The following is a 24131-nucleotide window of genomic DNA, read 5'->3' as shown; positions in this document are numbered from 1 at the left end:
TATCAAGGAATCACCTGCTACATTACAAAGCTAAAGAAGAAAATAACCGGGTACCTCTAGTAGTTACCTACAATCCAAATCTGGAGGTGCTAAGGGGAGCTGCACGGAAATTATAATCTTTACTACAAAAAGATGCCCGCTTACAATCCATTTTTCCAGACCCCCCACTACTGTGTTTTAGGCAGCCCTCAAATCTAAGAAGCATCATTGTCAAGAGCTCCCTGTCCTCTCCAACAGCTGCAGGTACCTTTCATTGCAATCAGAAAAAAATGTAAAACCTGTCCATTTATAATGGCCTCGGACAAGATAAAGATCCCAAATTCACATCAGGACTACAAGATACCAGGTACTTTCAGCTGCAACACTTCTAATGTGGTGTACCTAATTATTTGTACTAAATGTCCAACTGGGGGTCTGTATGTGGGGGAGAAAGGGCAAAAGCTTAGAACAAGAATGAATTCTCACCGCCACACAATAAGAGAAAAAAAGAATGGATCTACCTGTGGCAATACATTTTTGTCTCCCAAATCATAACATTATGGACACGAAATTACTTGTGTTAAAAGGTGGCTTCAAATCTAAGACAGGAGAGTATGGGAATATAAAGTGATGACGATCTTTGACAGTCTTAGTGCAGGAATGAATGTGTCGCATGGATTTATGTCTTTTTACATCAACTAAGGAACTTGCCCCTCAGACTATGAAGGGTCATCACAACAGAACCAGACCCCAATCAGAGGGCAATAAAACATTCCTTATCTAAGAACTGGCTCAATATTTATGGACATAACTGTTTATCACTCATGGTAATTCTGCTTCATGTCACCTGTCTTATCCATGGTTTTTCCTTTTTTTTTTTCTGTGCTATGTTGTGCATAAATATGTGATTCTTCAGAATTTCTTTTAGTCTTTGCCTGATGAAGAGACCTGCTTAGTCTCGAAAGCTTGCAATTTGTTACCATCTTTTCAGGTAGCCATTAAAAGGTATCAACCACTGAGGACTCTCAATTCTAAATATTATTCTGCTTTGTACAAACTCTTCTCTTGTAACGTGTAGTAGGGAGGACCCAATGTAACAAGAAGAGTTTTGTATCTTTGTTTAGGAACACAAGCCTTCACCAACACATACATGCAAATCCACAAAAAGCAATTATGGTTCAACCCATGCGACATCCACAACGTCTGATGAGGCCACTAAAGGGATTGCAATGTAAAAACCAAGTGCAACCTTGTTTCCACTGATTTTCAGAGTGGAGATGCAAATCGTTCCTGCCACCTACAGGCCATGGGTGTGAACATTAACCCGGAATTTTTTCTGTCACAAATTGCCTTAAAGTGAACTTGTGACTTTATCCATGCTGCCCAAACCGCCAGGTAGGTTTGTTCTCTCAGACAAAATAATCTTTAAACATCCGACGACACCCACAGACAAGACTAGTCTGGTTCTGCTCCGGGCTCGTTCTCCGAGTGCCTGTCTAAGTGATTTATAGGTGTCTCCATACAGGAGAGACCTATCAATCACCAGTAGCGGTGCTGAGAAGAACCAGCCAGGAACCATGACCAGAGACCAAGTCTAGAGTCATCCTTGGCTAGTAAAGTAAATTTTCCCCAAAACACCGGAGCGTTTAGAGAAAGAAAAACATGGCTACAATTGTGCAGCCGGGCTCGAGTCATGCTGCACGCGGTTTGGACAGCATGAATCAGGTGACAGGTCAAGTCATCAATATCAGATCAGCATAGCTCCGACACCCGGCATCCCTATGATCAGCTGTTATTAGCTCCAGGGTAGATGGACAATAAGTAGTGAGAGGAGCAGCAGCTCCACTAACTGTAGTGACCATTTCCTGGCGACAGCGACTACACACAGTACAGAGCCATGCTGTTCTGGATCCACACACAGCTGATTAGATAGTGGGCCAGGTGTCAGGACCCCACCAGTCTGAATCTAGGTCATCATTATCACAGTCCTGTACACTCCCTTTAAACCAAATCACTCAAACTCAACTTTATAGGAATGAGACAATGAGAACATGCCAAATAAATATAAGACGAGACACAGAACAGACCATGCTTTTCTAAGAGCAGGGTTACCTTTGTCCTCAGAGAGCTCCTGAATAGGCTCCAGTGTATGTGCCAGCTCTGACATGGCGCACATGGGGAAAGTAGAACACATACTATAGTTCACAAGAAATGGCACCGATATACTATATCTGGCTACTGTCAGGATTGTATGGTAAATGAATGTAGCAATGTGACTAACACTTAACGAACCCTACTCCCAGTACACATGATCGATTGTGACTGGGATTTTTAATCTTTATGGCTTACTCTGGAAACCTGGGAGGCAATTGCTGCCCCTCCTTTCATAATGTTTTCTCTAGCATCACTGGAGACCCCACAATCTCTTCTTGATTTACCTTGATGAATACCATTCTCTGTTTTTAGTGACAGTTGAGTGTTAAGTTCCATGGAAATTATTATTAAAGAGCGTCTATCACCCCAAAATACTATTAAAATACTTATGCAGATATTTCAGGGGGAACTTAGCCCCTATAAAAGAATCATACATGAAGTATAGTGATGAGCGAATATACTCGTTACTCGAGATTTCTCGAGCATGTTTGGGGGGTCCTCCGAGTATTTTTTAGTGCTCGGAGATTTAGTTTTCCTCACCTCAGCTGAATGATTTACATCTGTTAGCCAGCATAAGTAAATGTGGGGGTTGCCTGGTTGCTAGGGAATCCCCACATGTAATCAAGCTGGCTAACAGATGTAAATCATTCAGCTGAGGTGAGGAAAACTAAATCTCCGAGCACTAAAAAATACTCGGAGGACCCCCGAGCATGCTCGAGAAATCTCGAGTAACGAATATATTCGTTCATCCCTAGTGAAGTATAGATTTTAGTGGATTATATGCAAACAAAGGGACTTTGGTGCACCCTCAGGGTGGCCAAGAAATAAGTGCATGGTCAGACCCCCTCAATTTGCATACTGTGCATGGTCGTATCTTGATTGATAGTGCACGCACAGCCTCGCTCAGTGTTATTGCCGCCTATCATTGCTTGTTCCTGCAAGCAGTATCAAATTGAGTGGTGGTTGCAGCAATCAGCACCCTCAACGACACTATGCGAACAAGGCTGGGCTCCTATAGTGACTGTGCGGAGGTGCAGAGCCATTGACTGAATTTAGGCAGTGGTCACTTGAGAGCCAAGTATCAGGTTATGACAATGTGCTCAGTATGCAAATTGAGCAGGTGTAATGGTGCATGGAGCCCTTGGCCACACCTAGGGTGCACCAGAGCACCCTCATTTACATACAAAATAAATCGTGTTTTTCAGTTAAACTAAACTTCTAAAATCTATACAACGGGTATGATTGTTATAGGTGCCAAGTCCCCTATATAACTGTACAAGTGATTAGGGTTTTGGGGGTGACAGACCAGATACAGGTGTAGCACCTATGAAGTCGCTCACCTAGTTGGTATTAGAAAGAACGTACTACGAAACGTCTTTTTTTTCTGATAGAATATTCATGGCACAATGAACGTTCATTGGGCTAACGCCACATCTGTACTTTATCACTGATCTGAATATGTCTACAACATAAAGTAGTAACTACCCGTGTACTTATTACCAGAATCCACAAGCCACATGCTAATGATTATCTTACCTCTCGGTCCTGACGCACTTAGCTTTGGTTCTACATTTTGTATCAGAGGAACAAGTATTGGAGCTGAAAAGGAAAACAAAATTAAAACGTTATTGTTACTTCCATGAGGATATCAGTGTGGTGTGATCCTGATCAGATTGTATGGACATGTAGCTGGATGGGTATGTCGTACAGCCCAGTCGGAAGATCAGTGGGCTCCCAGCACACAGACCACCACTGACGAGATCTTCAGACACAACAAACATTCCCTACTCAAAGAATAAAGTATACAATATTCACATGTAGCGGTATGCTGCTCAGAAATATAACGTGTAATCTCAGCTAAAGCGTTCAATTCAGCAAACATTCCTACAGACAGAAGATAAAATGTGCTCCTCATTACATATCAATCCGGGGTAACTAGTGGTAAGGTGTTATCTGAGCATGCTCGGGTGCCAACCCAGTGTGTTGGGTGTGCTCGAATAATATGTTCAAGACCCCACACCTGCAAGTCTCACGGCAGTTAGACAGCCATAACACATGCAGGGATTGCCTAACAAACACAAAAAATAATTAGTCCATTTATTAATAAAACACAGAACGTAGATGAGCCAGTCAGAATATGAGACTGTACCCTCAGACCACCGTGATGTGGCCACAATGAAGCAACAGTATTATGGCTTCATGAAGCTTTTCTGACTGCAGCCTTGCGAGTCCTCGCCGCACGCACACTGGATTCTTCATCCCTGTAGCAGGGTCACGTTACTGACATTTTGTCATATGTTTGTTTATTTTAGATTTTCAGATTTAACCCTATAATGATGCAGCCAGTTTTCGTTTTAGTACTTTTTGTTTTTTCGTTCTCTTCTTCCAAGAACCATAACTTTTTTCACTTTTCAGTCCACACAGATGTGTGAAGGCTTGTGTTTTTGCGGGTTTATGTAGTTTTTAAAGACACCATTAATTTTACCATATAATGAAAAACAGCAAAAACAATCCATCTCAGATTAAAAAACAAACAATTCCATCATTGTGTTTCTGGTTTTGCTTTTACAGCATTTATTGTGCAGTAAAAAAATTACCTGGTGGCATGATACTACAGGCCGTATTTCAATATACAGTGGCTTGTGAAAGTATAGCACGGCAGCACGGTGGCTCAGTGGATGGGCAGCACGGTGGCTCAGTGGATGGGCAGCATGGTGGCTCAGTGGTTAGCACTGCAGCCTTGCAGCGCTGGGGTCCTGGGTTCGAATCCCACCAAGGACAACATCTGCAAGGAGTTTGTATGTTCTCCCCGTGTTTGCGTGGGTTTCCTCCGTGTTCTCCAGCTTCCTCCCACATTCCACAGACATCCTGATAGGGAATCTAGATTGTGAGCCCCATCGGGGACAGTGATGATAATGTGTGCAATCTGTAAAGCGCTGTGGAATATGTTAGCGCTATATAAAAATAATAAATAAAGTTTTTTTTTTCGCATTACGTCGTTTGCCAATCAGATCAATTCTTTTTATATATTAATAGATCAGGTGATTCTGAAGGCAGCGATACCAAATATATGTATTTCTATTTTATGGTTTTACTTTGAATGGGGCAAAAGAGGGGCGATTTAAACTTTCATATTTTTTTTTTTTTTTAAATGGAAAAACATTTTTCACTTTTTTACTTGCTTTAATACTCTCCATGGGAGACTTGACTGCGATCATCTGTAGCCCTGCTCTATGTAGCAGAAATGTAAACTTGCTATGAGCACCGACAGCTGGGCGGCGCTCATAGAATCGGGTTATGACAACCATAAGGGTGTACCGCCAACCCCGGGTTGTCATGCCAACCCATCAGCAACCCGCGGTCATGTGACACGGGCGCTGATGGGTGTGGATTGACAGCAGCATTTAACATGTTAACAGCCGCAGGTGGATTGCAATACAACCAGCAGCTGTTAGGTGCACATGCCAGCTGATCAGATCAGCTGTCATGTGCCGGAAAATATGCATTAGCCAAACAACACCATGAAGACCAAGGAGATCTCCAAACAAGTCAGGGACAAAGTTGTTGAAAAGTTCAAGTCAGGGTTTGATTATAAAAAAAATATCTTAATCTCTGATGATCCCCCTGGAGCAACATCAAATGGAAAGAACATGGTATCACAGCAAACCTGCCAAGAAAGGGACGCCCACCAAAACTCTCAGCCTAGGCAAGGAGGACATTAATCAGAGAGGCAGCACAGAAACTAAAAGGCAACTCTGAAGGAGCTGCAGAGTTCCCAAGCAGAGATGGAAGTGTCTGTCCATATGACCACAATAAGCCATACACTCCATAGAGATGGCCTTTATGGAAGAGTGGGTAGGAAGATTTTACTTACACATAAAAATTGTACAGCTCGCTTTGAGTTTACCAAAAGACATGTGGGAGATAACTCAAATGTATAGAGGAAGGGGCTGTGGTCAGAAGAGACCAACATTGAACTTTTTGCCCACCAAGGTAAAGGCTTTGTCTGGCGCCAAACCAACACAGCTCATCACCCCAAGAACACCATCCCCACAGTGAAACATGGTGGTGGCAGCATCATGCTGTGGGGATGTTATTTGCAGGGGTGACAAGGAAAATGGTCTGAGTCGAGGGGAAAATGGATCACATACAGTGATATTCAGGAGCAAATCCTGTTTCAGTCTGTCAGCTGAGACTGGGACTGAGGTTCACCTTACAACAAGAGAATGACCCAAAGCATACTGCTAAAGCAACACTAAAGAAGTTTAACGGGAAACATGTAAAATGTTTTGGAGTGGCCTAGTCGAAGTCCAGACCTTAATCCAATTGAGAATATGTGGTCAGACTTGAAGATTGCTGTTCACCAGAGGAAACCATCTAACTTGAAGGAACAGGAGCAGTTTTGCCAGTGGCAAGACGTGGCAAGCTCATAGAGACTTGTCCTATTTGTTGTTTGCCTCACAATAAAAAGAAAATCATATATTAACAGTTGTAGGCATGTTCTTTACATGAACTGATGCAAACCCTCCAAAAAATAGTGAAATTCCAGGTTGTGAGGTAGCAAAACATGGAATATGCCAAGGAGGGGGGTGGATACTTTTCAAGCCACTGTATATTGGTATAAATTGGACTTTTATGAATACTTTTAAGATTCTTTATTTTTGAATGGGGAAAAAAGCTTTTTTTTTCTTCTTTAATACTTTCCAGTTTACATCTTAGTCCAAATAGGGGACCTGAACCTGCAATTATCTGACTGCTTGTTTTATATATACTGCAACACTTCAGCATTGCTGTGTATAGTACAAATAACTAATCGTCCCCAGGCAGCCACACTGATGGGGGTGATGATAACCAGAGAAAACACTCACAGAGTCACTTATATCTTGCTGTCAGAAAATGATATGTGTATATAAAAAATATATTGACAGAAATATGCAAAGCGCAATAGGGTCTTACTTAAGTATGAGAGACAGAAGATAGGGGTGATAGGCGCACCTTAAGAGGTTCTGTGTGACACAACCAGTATATAGCGTAACTGTCAGCTGCTGCAATATCCACAGGAATCGATTCATATGAAAAGACAGGAATAGTAGATGCGCTGCTGATTTCAAGATCTGAAGACAAGATGGTGAATTGTCAACGTGTTTCAAAGTAACGACTCTCATGTGGCTGTCCTAAGGAAGGAATCAGCGGCGCATCTGAAATTCACTGTTCCTGTTTTTATATAAAAAAAAAGCATATAGCACAGGTGGCATTATACCCTACAAACTTAGGGTATGTTCATATGTCACTGTTTTGCTTATAAAAATGAGTGAATGAGATTTCTGAAATCTGCAGCATGTCAATTCTTTCAGTGGGTTTCACCCATTCTAATGATTGGGAAAAAAGGCAAAAAAAAAATGGTTTTTAGACCTACCAGTAATTGTATTTCCAGGAATCCATCCTGACAGCACCATTGGAGGATGTCCTTCTTACCCTCAGTGGGAAAGGAACAACAAGCGGTTAAAAGGACCCTCCCCACTCCACCCACCGGTGATTTTCTAAGTACCACATCTGGATGGATGCAAAAAGAGAGTTTATTATTAACAGTCATACACCAATGTTACATCACATTAGTCTATAATACAAACTTGCAGTGGGAGGGAACTAGTAGTGCTGTCAGGATGGATTCCTGGAAATACAATTACCGGTAGGTCTAATTACCGTTTTCCAGTTCACCAACTGACAGCACCATTGGAGGAATACCAAAGGATGGTAAACTAGGGTGGGACTACTACATGTAATACTTTTCTACCAAAGCCTAACTGATCTGATGAGACATCTAATTTATAGTGTCTGGCAAACGTAGAAAGACTGGTCCAAGTCGCCGCCCTACAAATCTGCTCTGCTGAGACTCCCCCCTTCTCTGCCCATGATGTAGCAATAGCTCGAGTTGAGTGGGCTCTAAGAATATCCGGGGGATCTTTCCCTTGGTCTGTATACGCTAGGTTTATCATGGTTTTAATCCACCTGGCAATGGTGGATTTTGCTGCCTTACAACCTCTATTTGGACCCCCGTACTGTATGAACAAGTTAGTGTCCCGTCTCCAACCTTCCGACACCCCCAGGTATTTTAGAACAGTCTCTTTAACGTCAAGGTTATGGTAGACCCCTTCCTTCGTGTTTCTAGGGTGTTGGCAGAATGAGGGAAGAATTATTTCCAACCTTGGGATAAGACCACCTCCCCGACTTCCCTTTCCCTTTGTAGTCTGTCTGCTGACTAGGTCGTGATCTACGAAAGGGCTGGAACTTTGTGTTCTCCTCAGGGAACCCCTTTTTATCTGAGGCTTTTTCTAAAATGTCATCTAGAATAGGCCCAAATACTTTACTCCCTGAGAATGGGATTCCACATAGTTTATTTTTCGATTGGATATCCCCTGACCAAGTCTCTAGCCAGATAGCTCTTCTGGCCGCGATGGACAAAGACTCGCTTCTGGCAGCGAAGCGTACAGACTCTGCTGAGGTGTCCGCCATAAAGCCTGTTGCAAGTTTTAGTAATGGAAGGGATTTGAGAATAACATCTCTGGAAGTCTTAGCTTTGAGATGTTCCTCCAAATCGTCTATCCACAAATGCATGGACCGGGCTACCGATGTTGCCGCTATATTGGCCCGTATTATTGCTGCCGAGGATTCCCAAGTTCTCCTGAGCAGTCCATCTGCTTTGCAATCTATTGGATCCTTTAAAGCGGACAAATCTTCACATGGGATTGATGTCTTCTTTGCCACCTTTGCCAATGGAACATCAATCTTGGGAACTTCATCCCACACGTTAATATCCTCCGGATTATAAGGTAAACGGAGTCTGAAGTCTCTAGGCACTACTAGTTTCTTCTCCGCTTCCTACCATTCTTCCAAAATCATGGAACGAATATGATTGTTGACTGGAAATACTTTTGTGACTTGAGCATGAAAACCGCCAAACATTTCATCCTGAATCGAGGTTTCCTCTGGCGTGTCCTGTAACTGCATGGTGTTACGAACTGCATGAAGAAGTTCATCTGAAACTGCCGCCGAGAAGAGATATCTTTTCCCTCTACCCAACGATTCGTCTCTCCCTTCCTGGTCTGATTTTTCCGAATCATCTTCCTCGGAAGAAGGACTAGACTCTCTTGGTCTTTTCCGTGATGTTTGCGGTTCTGTCTGACTTGTCTGGGGAAGATTCAGGCTCGAGATGGATGCCTGAACCTCCTGACGGATCATTGTTCTCATACTGGTTAATAATGCAGTCTGTTCATCACCCACAATTTTAGATGTGCGCGACTTGCATAGTGGCTTTCGTCAATTTTCCGGGAATTTAGCAGCACAAATAAAGCATTTACTTTTCCTGGATTTTTTCCTTTCAGGTGCAGGGATGGGAAGCTCTGCCTAGAATACATAGAGATACCAGTGTATATAGGGAAGTAGGGGGAGGGGTGAGAAGCATTGTGGTATGGCTTCAATTAGCCCGCTCACGTTCCTCTGTAGTTGATTTGTCCCCTCAGGTCTGGCTGTCTCTTCCATAGCGGAGATAGCTTAAGGTACCGTCACATTAAGCGACGCTGCAGAAATATAGACAACGATGCCGATCGCTGCAGCATCGCTGTTTCGTCGTTGTGTGGTCGCTGGAGAGCTGTCACACAGACAGCTCTCCAGCGACCAACGATGCCGAAGTCCCCGGGTTACCAGGGTAAACATCGGGTTACTAAGCGCAGGGCCGCGCTTAGTAATCCGATGTTTACCCTGGTTACCAGTGTAAATGTAAAAAAAAAAAACCACTACATACTTACATTCCGGTGTCTGTCGCGTCCCCCGGCGTCCGCTTCCCTGCACTGTGTACCGGCCGGCGCTGACACAGTGCAGGGAAGCGGACGCCGGGGGACGCGACAGACATCATAAGGTGAGTATGTAGTGTTTGTTTTTTTTTACATTTACAATGGTAACCAGGGTAAATATCGGGTAACTAAGCGCGGCCCTGCGCTTAGTAACCTGATGTTTACCCTGGTTACCAGTGAAGACATCGCTGAATCAGCGTCACACACGCCGACTCAGCGATGTCAGCGGGTGAGCCAGCTACGAAATAAGGTGCTGGCCTTCTAGCTCCGACCAACGATGTCACAGCAGGATCCTGATCGCTGCTGTGTCAAACACAACGATATCGCTATCCAGGACGCTGCAACGTCACGGATCACTATCGTTATCGTTGTTCAGTGTGAAGGTACCTTTAGCCGAGTGCTCCTTGTCAGGATGGCCAACGGCATATAGACCCCCCTATAATGTTTATATAGGTTTTACCTGGTTGATCCTGCCCTCCTTACTGCGTCTCTGCGACTGACCGTGCTCCAAGGCCTCTCCTGAGGCCGGCGCTGCTGCTGGCGTCCCGCGCTCCGGCACTCGCTGCGACCGGAAGTGACGTGGCCGTTGCGGCCAGAAGTGACGCGGCCGCTGGACCTGGAAGTGGCCGCTGCCGCCGATGGAAGCTGTCTCCAGAGAAGAAAGCGGCCGCATGCTGGGAATCGGTCGCTGAGCTGGAAGCGATCGCCGCACTCACCCCCCAGCAGTCAGACGCCCGGACCGAGAGCCCCCTGTACGGAGGAAGCAGACCCGACCCCAGGAGCAGCGCTACACTGGGTAGGCTGAGGGACCCCCCATGGCAGGTATCAGCAGCAGATAACTTGCGGTGGGGAAGGGAATGGCTGGGCCCCCCGATCCCCACCATCTGCATAGCACCGTCGGAGGAAAAGCTTGCCGTTCCTATCCACAGTGGGACAGGAAAAACACTGATGGGTGGAGTAGGGAGGGTCCTTTTAACCGCTTGTTGTTCCTGTTCCACTGAGGGTAAGAAGGACGTCCTCCAACGGTTCTGTCAGGTGGTGAACTGAAAAAGTATGATTTTTATTCTGTATTCCCAGAATAAGTATTTGGTGAATTTTTAATATTGCAGATTTTCTGCAGAAATGGTGCAAGGGCCTGTGCACTTGTTGCAGATTTGTTGCGTTTGTCACATTTTTTTCTGCACAAAACTTGAAGGGTTTCCTGATGCCAGCAAGTGAATGAGAATCCTGACGTCTCATGCACATGATGCTAATTTGTGACTTGCAGATTTGGCACAGACTTAAATCTGCAGCATGTCAATTCTTTCAGCAGAATTCATCCATACTAATGAGTGGGGAAAAATCTGCAACAAAAACGCATGTAAAAGATGCACCTATTTTATGCTGCATTTTTCCTGCCAAGAGATGCAGAAATGGTGGGGAAATTTCTTCACCAAACACTTAAAATGTGCACATACCCCTAGGTAAATTGGGTTACTTATGTTTTTTTCATTGTATTTTTTGGTGCATTTTTTACTCATGCTTTTATCACTGTTTTTGTCTCCTTTTGGTATATCATTTTTTTTTAAATATACATGTGCATCGCACAAAATTAGAATATTATCAAAAAGTTAATTTATTTCAGTTCTTCAATACAAAAAGTGAAACTCATTATATAGAGTCATTACAGAGTGATCTATTTCACGTGTTTATTTCTGTTAATGTTGAGGATTATGGCTTACAGCCAATGAAACCCCAAAAGTTATTATCTCAGTAAATTAGAATGCGTTATAACACAAGCTTGAAAAAATTATTTTAAAATGCGAAATGTTGGCCTACTGAAATGTATGTTCAGTAAATGCATTCAATACTTGGTTGGGGCTCTTTTTGCATCAATTACTGCATCAATGCAGCGTGGCATGGAGGCGATCAGCCTGTGACACTGCTGAGGTGTTATGGAAGCCCAGGTTGCTTTGATAGCAGCCTTCAGCTTGTCTGCACTGTTGGGTCTGATGTCTCATCTTCCTCTTGACAAATCCCCATAGATTCTCTATGGGGTTAAGGTCAGGCGAGTTCGCTGGCCAATCAAGCACAATGATACTGTTTTTAAACCCGGTATTGGTACTTTTGGCAGCATGGACAGGTGCCAAGTCCTGCTGGAGAATTAAATTTCCTGGTAGACGGCTGCGCTGACTTTGGTCTTGATAAAACACAGTGGATCTACACTGAAATGGCTCCCAAACCATCATTGATTGTGGATACTTCACACTAGACCTTGGAAATCAAGGTCCCAGAGACTGGAGGAAGAGTGGGGATGCACACAATCCAAGCTGCTGGAGGTCTAGTATGAAGTTTCCACAATCAGTGATGGTTTGGGAAGCCATGTCATCTGCTGGTGTAGATCCACCAAAGTCAGTGCAGCCGTCTACCAGGAAATTTTGGAGCACTTCAAGCTTCCCTCTACCGACAAGCTTTATGAAGATGGACATTTCATTCTCCAGCAGGTCCTGGTACCTGTCCACACTGCCAATAGTACCAATTCCACTGCTGGGCTTCCATAACACCTCAGCAGTGCCACAGGCTGATCGCCTCCATGCCATGTCGCATTGATGCAGTAATTGATGCAAAAGGAGCCCCGACCAAGTATCGAGTGCATTTACTGAACGTACATTTCAGTAGGCCAACATTTCAGATTTTAAAATAATTTTTTAAGCTGGTGTTATAAAGTATTCTAATTTACTGAGATAATGACTTTTGGGTTTTCATTGGCTGTAAGCCATCATCATCAACATTAAAAGAAATAAACATTTGAAATAGATCACTCTGTTTGTAAGTACTCTACATAATAAATGAGTTTCACTTTTTGTATTGAAGAACTGAAATAAATGAACATTTTGATGATATTCTAATTTTGTGAGATGCACCTCTAGCTGCTTTGTTTTTGATACTTGCCAAAATGTTTATTTTGACAATACTTTATTGATATAATCATGCGTGGTTTACAAACATTTTCAGTGTGTTTCCCCAGAGCAAATGCATAAAATTCTATGAATCCCATCCACTTTGATGGAACCATAAGATGCTGCCATTTTTGTGCAGTGAAAAGACGCAGAATAAAAAACTCATGGTGGGAACCTAACCAAGGGCAGAGTGTGGTGAATGACTACTGAAACAGATCTGCTTCATGGAGCTAACAGGTATCTGAATACTTTATGGCTACGACAACTGACAATCCTCACCTGAATGTTTCTTGGCCACTTGTGGTTTATTGGAAAGTTCCTTAATCTGAAACAACAAAAAGCTCATAAGGACCTGGAAACCACGTCTACGTGAGTCTATTCAGGCTGGGGCTAACGACCAATGCTGAAAATGCTTCGCTTAACTCAAAAGTGCAGAAATACAATATATTAATACTGTGAACCTTCCAGTCACTGTCAAAAATGACTGCTTCAAGGGCAGGTGCCGACGAGTGTGTTGCTGTCAATGTCTTGTCAGATCGCACTCGTACCAATGTTGTTCTATGAGGCCGTGCACATGTCCGATTTTTTCCTCAGAGACCTCTGCATGCCCGAGTTTGATCCGATGTTTGGATCGCTCCTGGCCATGCAAAGCAATGAGTCCGTGGAAATCATCGGACTGCACTTGGAAGACATCGGAGCGCAGTCCGACTTCCATGCACTCACAGAATTCAGAAGATTGAGATATTTTTTGTCCATCTTCTCCTCATCTGAAAGAATCAGATTGCACTATGGTCACATTCTGATCAGAGCGTTATTTGCATAATTGCCACAATTTTTTGGGATGACAAAATACGGCTGTCTGCACCTAGCCTAAATCTGGGGAGTAAAAAAGTTATAGAGCCCAACTCCAAAATTAGATTGGCCCTTACCAGCTAATTAGAGGAAAGTAAGTAGCATGAGTAGCAATAATTAAAATGTAAGGATAATAGCGCCATAGACCAGAGAACACACATATTTGGCGCCCAATAGCAGAAAGCCAGAAGCTGCAAAAAACTCCTTGCACCTGGCTCTAGTTACAGCCACGCTTTATATGTCAGTGTAAGCTACAGCCACGCTCTATATATACATGTAAGTTACAGCCACGCTTTATATGTAAGTGTAAGTTACAGCCACGCTTTATATGTAAGTGTAAGTTACAGCCACGCTTTATATGTAAGTGTAAGTTACAGCCACGCTTTATATGTAAGGCCGGCATCACACTCGGCGTAAGACAATACGGTAGGTAATACGGAGAAATGTTCCCAAAATAGTGATCCATAGTCAGGGTGTGTCAGCGTATTTTGCGCATGGCATCCTCCGTATGTAATCCGTATGGCATCCGTACTGCGATATTTTCTCGCAGGCTTGCAAAACCGACATCTAATGGATTTATGTGCTCAAATGTGTTCGGGAAAACATATTTACAGTATAATATATATATATATATATATATATATATATATATATATATATATATATATATATATATATATATATATATCATTGAGACACACATATATATATATATATATATTCTGTATTTATATTTAATTCAGCGCGATATCTGTGAAAAGCTGGTAATTCAATTGCCGGCTTCTCATTTCTCCTGCACAAACCCGACATGATATGAGACATGGTTTACATACAGTAAACCATCTCATATCCCCTTTTTTTTTGCATATTCCACACTATTAATGTTAGTAGTGTGTATGTGCAAAATGTGGGCGCTGTAGCTGCGCAAATAAAGGGTTAAATGGCGGAAAAAATTAGCGTGGGCTCCCGCGCAATTTTCTCCGCCAGAGTGGTAAAGCCAGTGACTGAGGGCAGATATTAATAGCCAGGAGAGGGTCCATGGTTATAGGCCCCCCCCCCGTGGCTAAAAACATCTGCCCCCAGCCACCCCAGAAAAGGCACATCTGGAAGATGCGCCTGTTCTGGCACTTGGCCACTCTCTTCCCACTCCCTGTAGCGGTGGGATATGGGGTAATGAAGGGTTAATGCCACCTTGCTATTGGAAGGTGACATTAAGCCAGATTAATAATGGAGAGGCGTCAATGATGACACCTATCCATTATTAATCCAATTGTATAAAAGGGTTAAAAAACACACACATTATTAAAAATTATTTTAATGAAATAAACACACAGGTTGTTTTAGTATTTTATTGCTCTCTCAATCCATCAGAACACCCTCGCTTGGCAAAATAATAAACGCACAAGATACATACCCTCAGATGAACCGTCACGTCCCACGAAGTAATCCATCTGAAGGGGTTAATTATTTGACAGGCAGGAGATGTGCTAATGCACTCGCTCGTGTCTGTAATCCCCGGGTAATGAAGGAAATCTGAGTGATCTGTACTTACATTGAGTCGCGGTGAGGCGCCCTCTGGTGGATGAACTCATATGAACTCGAGCGTGGGAACTTTTCCAAGGCTGCAGTTCATGAGAACATCCACCAGAGGGCGCCTCACCGCAACTCAATGTAAGTACAGATCACTCAGATTTCCTTTCATTACCCGGGGATTACAGACACGAGCGAGTGCATTAGCGCAGCTCATGCCTGTAAAATAATTAACCCCTTCAGATGGATTACTTCGTGGGACGTGACGGTTCATCTGAGGATATGTATCTTGTGCGTTTACTATTTTGCCAAGCGAGGGTGTTCTGATGGATTGAGAGAGCAATAAAATACTAAAACAACCTGGGTGTTTATTTCATTAAAATACTTTTTAATCATGTCTGTGTGTTTTTTAACCCTTTCAGACAATTGGATTAATAATGGATAGGTGTCATCATTGACGCCTCTCCATTATTAATCTGGCTTAATGTCACCTTACAATAGCAAGGTGGCATTAACCCTTCATTACCCCATATCCCACCGCTACAGGGAGTGGGAAGAGAGTGGCCAAGTGCCAGAATAGGCGCATCTTCCAGATGTGCCTTTTCTGGGGTGGCTGGGGGCAGATGTTTTTAGCCACGGGGGGGCCAATAACCATGGACCCTCTCCTGGCTATTAATATCGGCCCTCAGTCACTGGCTTTACCATTCTGGCGGAGAAAATTGCGCGGGAGCCCACGCCAATTTTTTCCGCCATTTAACCCTTTATTTGCGCAGCTACAGCGCCCACATTTTGCACATACACACTACTAACATTAGTAGTGTGGAATATGCAAAAAAAGGGGGATATGACATGGTTTACTGTGTGTAAACCATGTCTCATATCATGTCGGGTTTAGGCAGGAGAAATGAAAAGCCGGCAATTGAATTACCGACTTTTCACTAACACTGCTGCGTATTTCTCGCAAGTCACACTGCTGGTCCGTGTGGAATCCGTATTTTTCTCGCCCCATAGACTTTCATTGGCGTATTATTTGCGCAATACGCTGACAAACGCAGCATGCTGCGATTTTGTACGGCCGTATATTACGGATCCGTAATATACGGCTGATAGGACGAGACCCATTGAGAAGCATTGTGCCGTATGTTATGCGAGTTTTACGCACGTAGTTTCTGCGCTCTTACGTCCGTAAAACTCGCATGTGTGACGGCAGCCTAAGTGTAAGTTACAGCCACGCTTTAAATGTCAGTGTAAGTTACAGCCACGCTTTATATGTAAGTGTAAGTTACACCCACGCTTTATATGTAAGTGTAAGTTACAGCCACGCTCTATATATACGTGTAAGTTACAGCCACGCTTTATATGTAAGTGTAAGTTACAGCCACGCTCTATATATACGTGTAAGTTACAGCCACGCTTTATATGTCAGTGTAAGTTACAGCCACGCTCTATATATACGTGTAAGTTACAGCCACGCTTTATATGTCAGTGTAAGTTACAGCCACACTTTATATGTCAGTGTAAGTTACAGCCACGCTTTATATGTCAGTGTAAGTTACAGCCACGCTTTATATATACGTGTAAGTTACAGCCACGCTTTATATATACGTGTAAGTTACAGCCACGCTTTATATGTCAGTGTAAGTTACACCCACGCTTTATATGTAAGTGTAAGTTACAGCCACGCTCTATAAATACGTGTAAGTTACAGCCACACTTTATATGCAAGTGTAAGTTACAGCCACGCTCTATATATACGTGTAAGTTACAGCCACGCTTTATATGTAAGTGTAAGTTACAGCCACGCTCTATACGTGTAAGTTACAGCCACGCTTTATATGTAAGTGTAAGTTACACCCACGCTTTATATGTAAGTGTAAGTTACAGCCACGCTCTATATATACGTGTAAGTTACAGCCACGCTTTATATGTAAGTGTAAGTTACAGCCACGCTCTATATATACGTGTAAGTTACAGCCACGCTTTATATGTCAGTGTAAGTTACAGCCACGCTCTATACGTGTAAGTTACAGCCACGCTTTATGTCAGTGTAAGTTACACCCACGCTTTATATGTAAGTGTAAGTTACACCCACGCTTTATATGTAAGTGTAAGTTACAGCCACGCTCTATATATACGTGTAAGTTACAGCCACGCTTTATATGTAAGTGTAAGTTACAGCCACGCTCTATACGTGTAAGTTACAGCCACGCTTTATGTCAGTGTAAGTTACACCCACGCTTTATATGTAAGTGTAAGTTACACCCACGCTTTATATGTAAGTGTAAGTTACAGCCACGCTCTATATATACGTGTAAGTTACAGCCACGCTTTATATGTAAGTGTAAGTTACAGCCACGCTCTATATATACGTGTAAGTTACAGCCACGCTTTATATGTCAGTGTAAGTTACAGCCACGCTCTATATATACGTGTAAGTTACAGCCACGCTTTATATGTCAGTGTAAGTTACAGCCACACTTTATATGTCAGTGTAAGTTACAGCCACGCTTTATATGTCAGTGTAAGTTACAGCCACGCTTTATATATACGTGTAAGTTACAGCCACGCTTTATATATACGTGTAAGTTACAGCCACGCTTTATATGTCAGTGTAAGTTACACCCACGCTTTATATGTAAGTGTAAGTTACAGCCACGCTCTATAAATACGTGTAAGTTACAGCCACGCTTTATATGCAAGTGTAAGTTACAGCCACGCTCTATATATACGTGTAAGTTACAGCCACGCTTTATATGTAAGTGTAAGTTACAGCCACGCTCTATACGTGTAAGTTACAGCCACGCTTTATGTCAGTGTAAGTTACAGCCACACTTTATATGTCAGTGTAAGTTACAGCCATACTTTATATGTCAGTGTAAGTTACAGCCACGCTTTATATGTCAGTGTAAGTTACAGCCACGCTTTATATGTCAGTGTAAGTTACAGCCACACTTTATATGTCAGTGTAAGTTACAGCCACGCTTTATATATACGTGTAAGTTACTGCCACGCTTTATATATACGTGTAAGTTACAGCCACGCTTTAAATGTCAGTGTAAGTTACAGCCACGCTTTATATGGAAGTGTAAGTTACAGCCACGCATTATATGTACGTGTAAGTTACAGCCACGTTTTGTAACTTACACGTATATATAAAGCGTGGCTGTAACTTACAGGTATATATAGAGCGTGGCTGTAACTTACACTTACATATAAAGCGTGGGTGTAAGTTACAGCCACGCTCTATATATACGTGTAAGTTACAGCCACGCTTTATATATACGTGTAAGTTACAGCCACGCTTTATATGTCAGTGTAAGTTACAGCCACGCTTTATATATACGTGTAAGTTACAGCCACGCTTTATATATACGTGTAAGTTACAGCCACGCTTTATATATACACGTGTAAGTTACAGCCACGCTTTATATGTCAGTGTAAGATACAGCCACGCTTTATATATACGTGTAAGTTACAGCCACGCTTTATATATACGTGTAAGTTACAGCCACGCATTATATGTACGTGTAAGTTACAGCCACGCTTTGTAACTTACACGTATATATAAAGCGTGGCTGTAACTTACACGTACATATAATGCGTGGCTGTAACTTACACTTCCATATAAAGCGTGGCTGTAACTTACACTGACATATAAAGCGTGGCTGTAACTTACACTTCCATATAAAGCGTGGCTGTAACTTACACGTATATATAGCAATGCTTTATATGTCAGTGTAAGCTACAGCCACACTTTATATGTCAGTGTAAGCTACAGCCACACTTTATATGTCAGTGTAAGTTACAGCCACGCTTTATATATACGTGTAAGTTACAGGCACGCTTTATATATACATGTAAGTTACAGCCACGCTTTATATATACGTGTAAGTTACACCCACGCTTTATATGCCAGTGTAAGTTACAGCCACGCTTTATATGGAAGTGTAAGTTACAGCCACGCATTATATGTACGTGTAAGTTACAGCCACGCTTTGTAACTTACACGTACAGTGCCTAAAAGTAGTATTCAACCCCCTGCAGATTTAATAAGATGCAAATAAGTTAGAGCCTTCAAACAAGAGCAGGATTTATTAACAGATGCATAAATCTTACAAACCAAAAAGTTTTGTTGCTCAGTTAAATTTTTTATAAATTTTAAACATAAAAGTGTGGGTCAATTATTATTCAACCCCTAGGTTTAATATTTTGTGGAATAACCTTTGTTTGCAATTACAGCTAATAATCGTCTTTTATAAGACCTGATCAGGCCGGCACAGGTCTCTGGAGTTATCTTGGCCCACTCCTCCATGCAGATCTTCTCCAAGTTATCTAGGTTCTTTGGGTGTCTCGTGGACTTTAATCTTGAGCTCCTTCCACAAGTTTTCAATTGGGTTAAGGTCAGGAGACTGACTGGGCCACTGCAACACCTTGATTTTTTGCCTCTTGAACCAGGCCTTGGTTTTCTTGGCTGTGTGCTTTGGGTGGTTGTCTTGTTGGAAGATGAAATGACGACCCATCTTAAGATCCTTGATGGAGGAGCGGAGGTTCTTGGCCAAAATCTCCAGGTAGGCCGTGCTATTCATCTTCCCATGGATGCGGACCAGATGGCCAGGCCCCTTGGCTGAGAAACAGCCCCACAGCATGATGCTGCCACCACCATGCTTGACTGTAGGGATGGTATTCTTGGGGTCGTATGCAGTGCCATCCAGTCTCCAAACGTCACGTGTGTGGTTGGCACCAAAGATCTCGATCTTGGTCTCATCAGACCAGAGAACCTTGAACCAGTCAGTCCCAGAGTCCTCCAAGTGATCATGAGCAAACTGTAGACGAGCCTTGACATGACGCTTTGAAAGTAAAGGTACCTTACGGGCTCGTCTGGAACGGAGACCATTGCGGTGGAGTACGTTACTTATGGTATTGACTGAAACCAATGTCCCCACTGCCATGAGATCTTCCCGGAGCTCCTTCCTTGTTGTCCTTGGGTTAGCCTTGACTCTTCGGACAAGCCTGGCCTCGGCACGGGAGGAAACTTTCAAAGGCTGTCCAGGCCGTGGAAGGCTAACAGTAGTTCCATAAGCCTTCCACTTCCGGATGATGCTTCCAACAGTGGAGACAGGTAGGCCCAACTCCTTGGAAAGGGTTTTGTACCCCTTGCCAGCCTTGTGACCCTCCACGATCTTGTCTCTGATGGCCTTGGAATGCTCTCCCATGTTGACCATGTTTGAGTGCTGTTCACAAGTTTGGGGAGGGTCTTAAATTGTCAGAAAAGGCTGGAAAAAGAGATAATTAATCCAAACATGTGAAGCTCATTGTTCTTTGTGCCTGAACTACTTCTTAATACTTTAGGGGAACCAAACATAATTCTGGTGGGTTGAGGGGTTGAATAATAAATGACCCTCTGAAAAGACTTTTTCCAATTTAAAAAAAAAATAAACAAAGAAATAACATTCTTTTTTGCTGCAGTGCATTTCACACTTCCAGGCTGATCTACAGTCCAAATGTCACAATGCCAAGTTAATTCCAAATGTGTAAACCTGCTAAATCTGCAGGGGGTTGAATACTACTTGTAGGCACTGTATATATAAAGCGTGGCTGTAACTTACACGTACATATAATGCGTGGCTGTAACTTACACTGACATATAAAGCATGGCTGTAACTTACACTTCCATATAAAGCGTGGCTGTAACTTACACGTATATATAGCAACGCTTTATATGTCAGTGTAAGCTACAGCCACACTTTATATGTCAGTGTAAGCTACAGCCACGCTTTATATGTAAGTGTAAGTTACAGCCACGCTTTATATGTAAGTGTAAGTTACAGCCATGCGTTATATGTAAGTGTAAGTTACAGCCATGCGTTATATGTCAGTGTAAGCTACAGCCACGCTTTATATGTCAGTGTAAGTTACAGCCATGCTTTATAGGTAAGTGTAAGTTACAGCCATGCTTTATAGGTAAGTGTAAGTTACAGCCATGCTTTATATGTACGTGTAAATTACACCCATGCTTTATATGTACGTATAAGTTACAGCCATGCTTTATATGTACATATAAGTTACAGCCATGCTTTATATGTACATATAAGTTACAGCTATGCTTTATATGTACATATAAGTTACAGCCATGCTTTATATGTAAGTGTAGTAAGTACCGAAATGTCAAATCTGATGGGACAAATACGTGACTGTAGTTACTACTGAAGGGAGCTATGTGAGGATTGATTCTCCTCTAGAATAACTCTTTCACACGTACAGACCCATCACATACCTGTTCTGTTTGGGACTTTATTAATTCATTTTGCCCTTGAAGTCTTTGCGAGAGTTCATCCAGTCGTTTCTTGTAGAAATCATTTGCAGTCTTTTGGTCTTCATTCATTGATAATCTCAGGTTCTCAATTTTTGACATGAGCTAAAAATAATGAGGGAAGCATATGTTAAAAGACTATCCTTGTGTCATGGCCGGGCCAATATCTGTAAGTTTCTAGTAATCCCTTCCCTATTAAGGGGCACATAGTTAGAATAATTATGCATGGCACTTTTTTTTTTTTTTTTGCAATGAGAAACAATAGCTGACATCTCCCACTCTATATATCTATACTGCGTCATATATTGTAGATTGTGAGCCTTCGCGGGCAGGGTCCTCTCTCCTCCCGTACCAGTTGTGACTTGTATTGTTCAAGATTATTGTACTTGTTTTTATTATGTATACCCCTCCTCACATGTAAAGCGCCATGGAATAAGTGGAGCTATAATAATAAATAATAATAATAATATATAACACTATCAGTGGTGGACGGGAACCCATTAGGTACGCAGGACTACTTTCCCCTCCAAAGCAGCAAGCAGCTTCTGTTATAGATGCATAAAGGAGTGCATTATTGGGCTGCAAAGGGCCCATATACTGTTAATGCACAGGGGCTCTTTTCTGTCTGTGTCCACCCCTGCGCTGTATGCTAGTACCGGGTTCTTTCCTGTAGAATGTAAGCCCCCAAGGGTCGGGCTCTCTCCACCTGTCTATCATTGTTAGTTTGTTCTCTGTAAGTTATATCTTTATTTTGTATGTGACCACTTCTCATGTACAGCACCATGAAACCAATAGTGCTATAGAACAAAAAAATTGTAATTATTAAAATTATTATTATTATTGAGAGCCTTAAGTCTGAGATACCCATCAGGACATAATCCCGACATATACCTCCTATAGAGGCAAAAATCTAGATCAGCTCTTCTGCAACAGTTCCTCATCGCTTAGTCAGCTCTGCTACATAAATGTGCCAGCTATGTTGCATTGAGCCCCTGTTGCAAATCCGCTCTACCACACTGATTCATAATACACTATGTTCCAAATTATTATGCAAATGATATTTTTCTCTGATTTTCTTAAATGGTCGGTCCAAATGACAGTCAGTCTAACAAAAGTAATCACCCGTTAGCGTATACATCGAATTTTATTGAAGAAACCTCCCAATGATAATATAATCTCCAAAATGAATAAGACCTCAAAATGCACTGTTCCAAATTATTAGGCACAGTAGAAATTCTAAACATTTGATATGTTTTAAAGAACTGAAAATGCTCATTTGTGGAATTTGCAACATTAGGAGGTCACATTCACTGAACAAAAAAGCTATTTAACTCCAAAACATCCTAACAGGCCAAGTTACATGCTAACATAGGACCCTTCTTTGATATCATATTCATAATTCTTGCATCCATTGAACTTGTGAGTTTTTGGAGAGTTTCTGCTTGTATTTCTTTGCATGAAGTCAGAATAGCCTCCCAGAGCTGCTGTTTGGATGTGAACTGCCTCCCACCCTCAAAGATCTTTTGCTTGATGATACTCCAAAGGTTCTCTATAGGGTTGAGGTGAGGGGAAGATGGTGGCCACACCATGAGTTTATCTCCTTTTATGCCCATAGCAGCCAATGACTCAGAGGTATTCTTTGCAGCATGAGATGGTGCATTGTCATACATGAAGATGATTTTGCTCCTCAAGGCACATTTCTGCTTTTTATACCATTGAAGAAAGTTGTTAGTCAGAAACTCTATATACTTTGCAGAGATCATTTTCACATCTTCAGGAACTTTAAAGGGCCCTACCAGCTGTTTCCCCATGATTCCGTCCCAAAATATGACTCCTCCACATACTTGCTGACGTTGCAGCCTTGTTGGGACATGGTGGCCATCCACCAACCATCCACTACTCCATCCATCTGGACCATCCAGGGTTGCTCGACACTCATCAGTAAACAAGACTGTTTGAAAATTAGTCTTCATGTATGTCTGGGCCCACTACAACCGTTTCTGCTTGTGAACACTGTTTAGGGGTGGCCGAATAGTAGGTTTATGAACCAAAGCAAGGCTTTGAAGGATCCTACACCTTGAGGTTCGAGGGACTCCAGAGGCATCAGCAGCTTCAAATATCTGTTTGCTGCTTTGTAATGGCTTTTTAGCAGCTGCTCTCTTTATCCGATGAACTTGCCTGGCAGAAACCTTCCTCATTATGCCTTTATCAGCATGAGCACGACTGTGCTCAGATTCAGCCACAAATCTCTTAACAGTAAGATGATCACGCTTACATTTTCAAGAAATATCTAATGTTTTCATCCCTTGACCAAGGCATTGCACTATTTAATGCTTTTCAGCAGCAGAGAGATCCTTTTTCTTTCCCATGTTACTTGAAAACTGTGGCCTGCTTAATAATGTGGAACATCATTTTTAAGTAATTTTCCTTTAATTAGAATCACCTGGAAAACTAATTATCACAAGTGTTTCAGATTGATTTCAGTGATCCATTGCCCTGAGACACAATGCCATCCAT

At 42.4% G+C, this 24131-nt stretch overlaps 1 protein-coding gene across 5 annotated transcripts in view; it reads right to left on the bottom strand.

Annotated features, from left to right (window-relative positions):
- DZIP1 (DAZ interacting zinc finger protein 1) overlaps positions 1 to 24131 on the bottom strand; it is a 151217-nt gene that overhangs the window by 51746 nt on the left and 75340 nt on the right. For 2 of the 5 annotated variants that reach the window (XM_077297158.1, XM_077297160.1), the window contains exons 8-11: positions 21579 to 21719; positions 13202 to 13247; positions 3670 to 3732; positions 2092 to 2139 (exon numbers count right to left, since the gene is read on the bottom strand). In XM_077297158.1, coding sequence (XP_077153273.1) covers positions 2092 to 2139; positions 3670 to 3732; positions 13202 to 13247; positions 21579 to 21719 — 298 coding nt within the window. The remainder of the gene's footprint in view (positions 1 to 2091; positions 2140 to 3669; positions 3733 to 13201; positions 13248 to 21578; positions 21720 to 24131) is intronic. The other 3 variants (XM_077297159.1, XM_077297162.1, XM_077297161.1) reach the window with 2 other exon arrangements.

The sequence above is a fragment of the Ranitomeya variabilis genome, chromosome 3 (genome assembly GCF_051348905.1).
Source record: "Ranitomeya variabilis isolate aRanVar5 chromosome 3, aRanVar5.hap1, whole genome shotgun sequence".
In the NCBI taxonomy this organism is placed as follows: Eukaryota; Metazoa; Chordata; class Amphibia; order Anura; family Dendrobatidae; genus Ranitomeya; species Ranitomeya variabilis.
The sequence above is the reverse complement of the archived record's forward strand: the minus strand, read 5'-3'. Positions and strand labels throughout refer to the sequence as shown.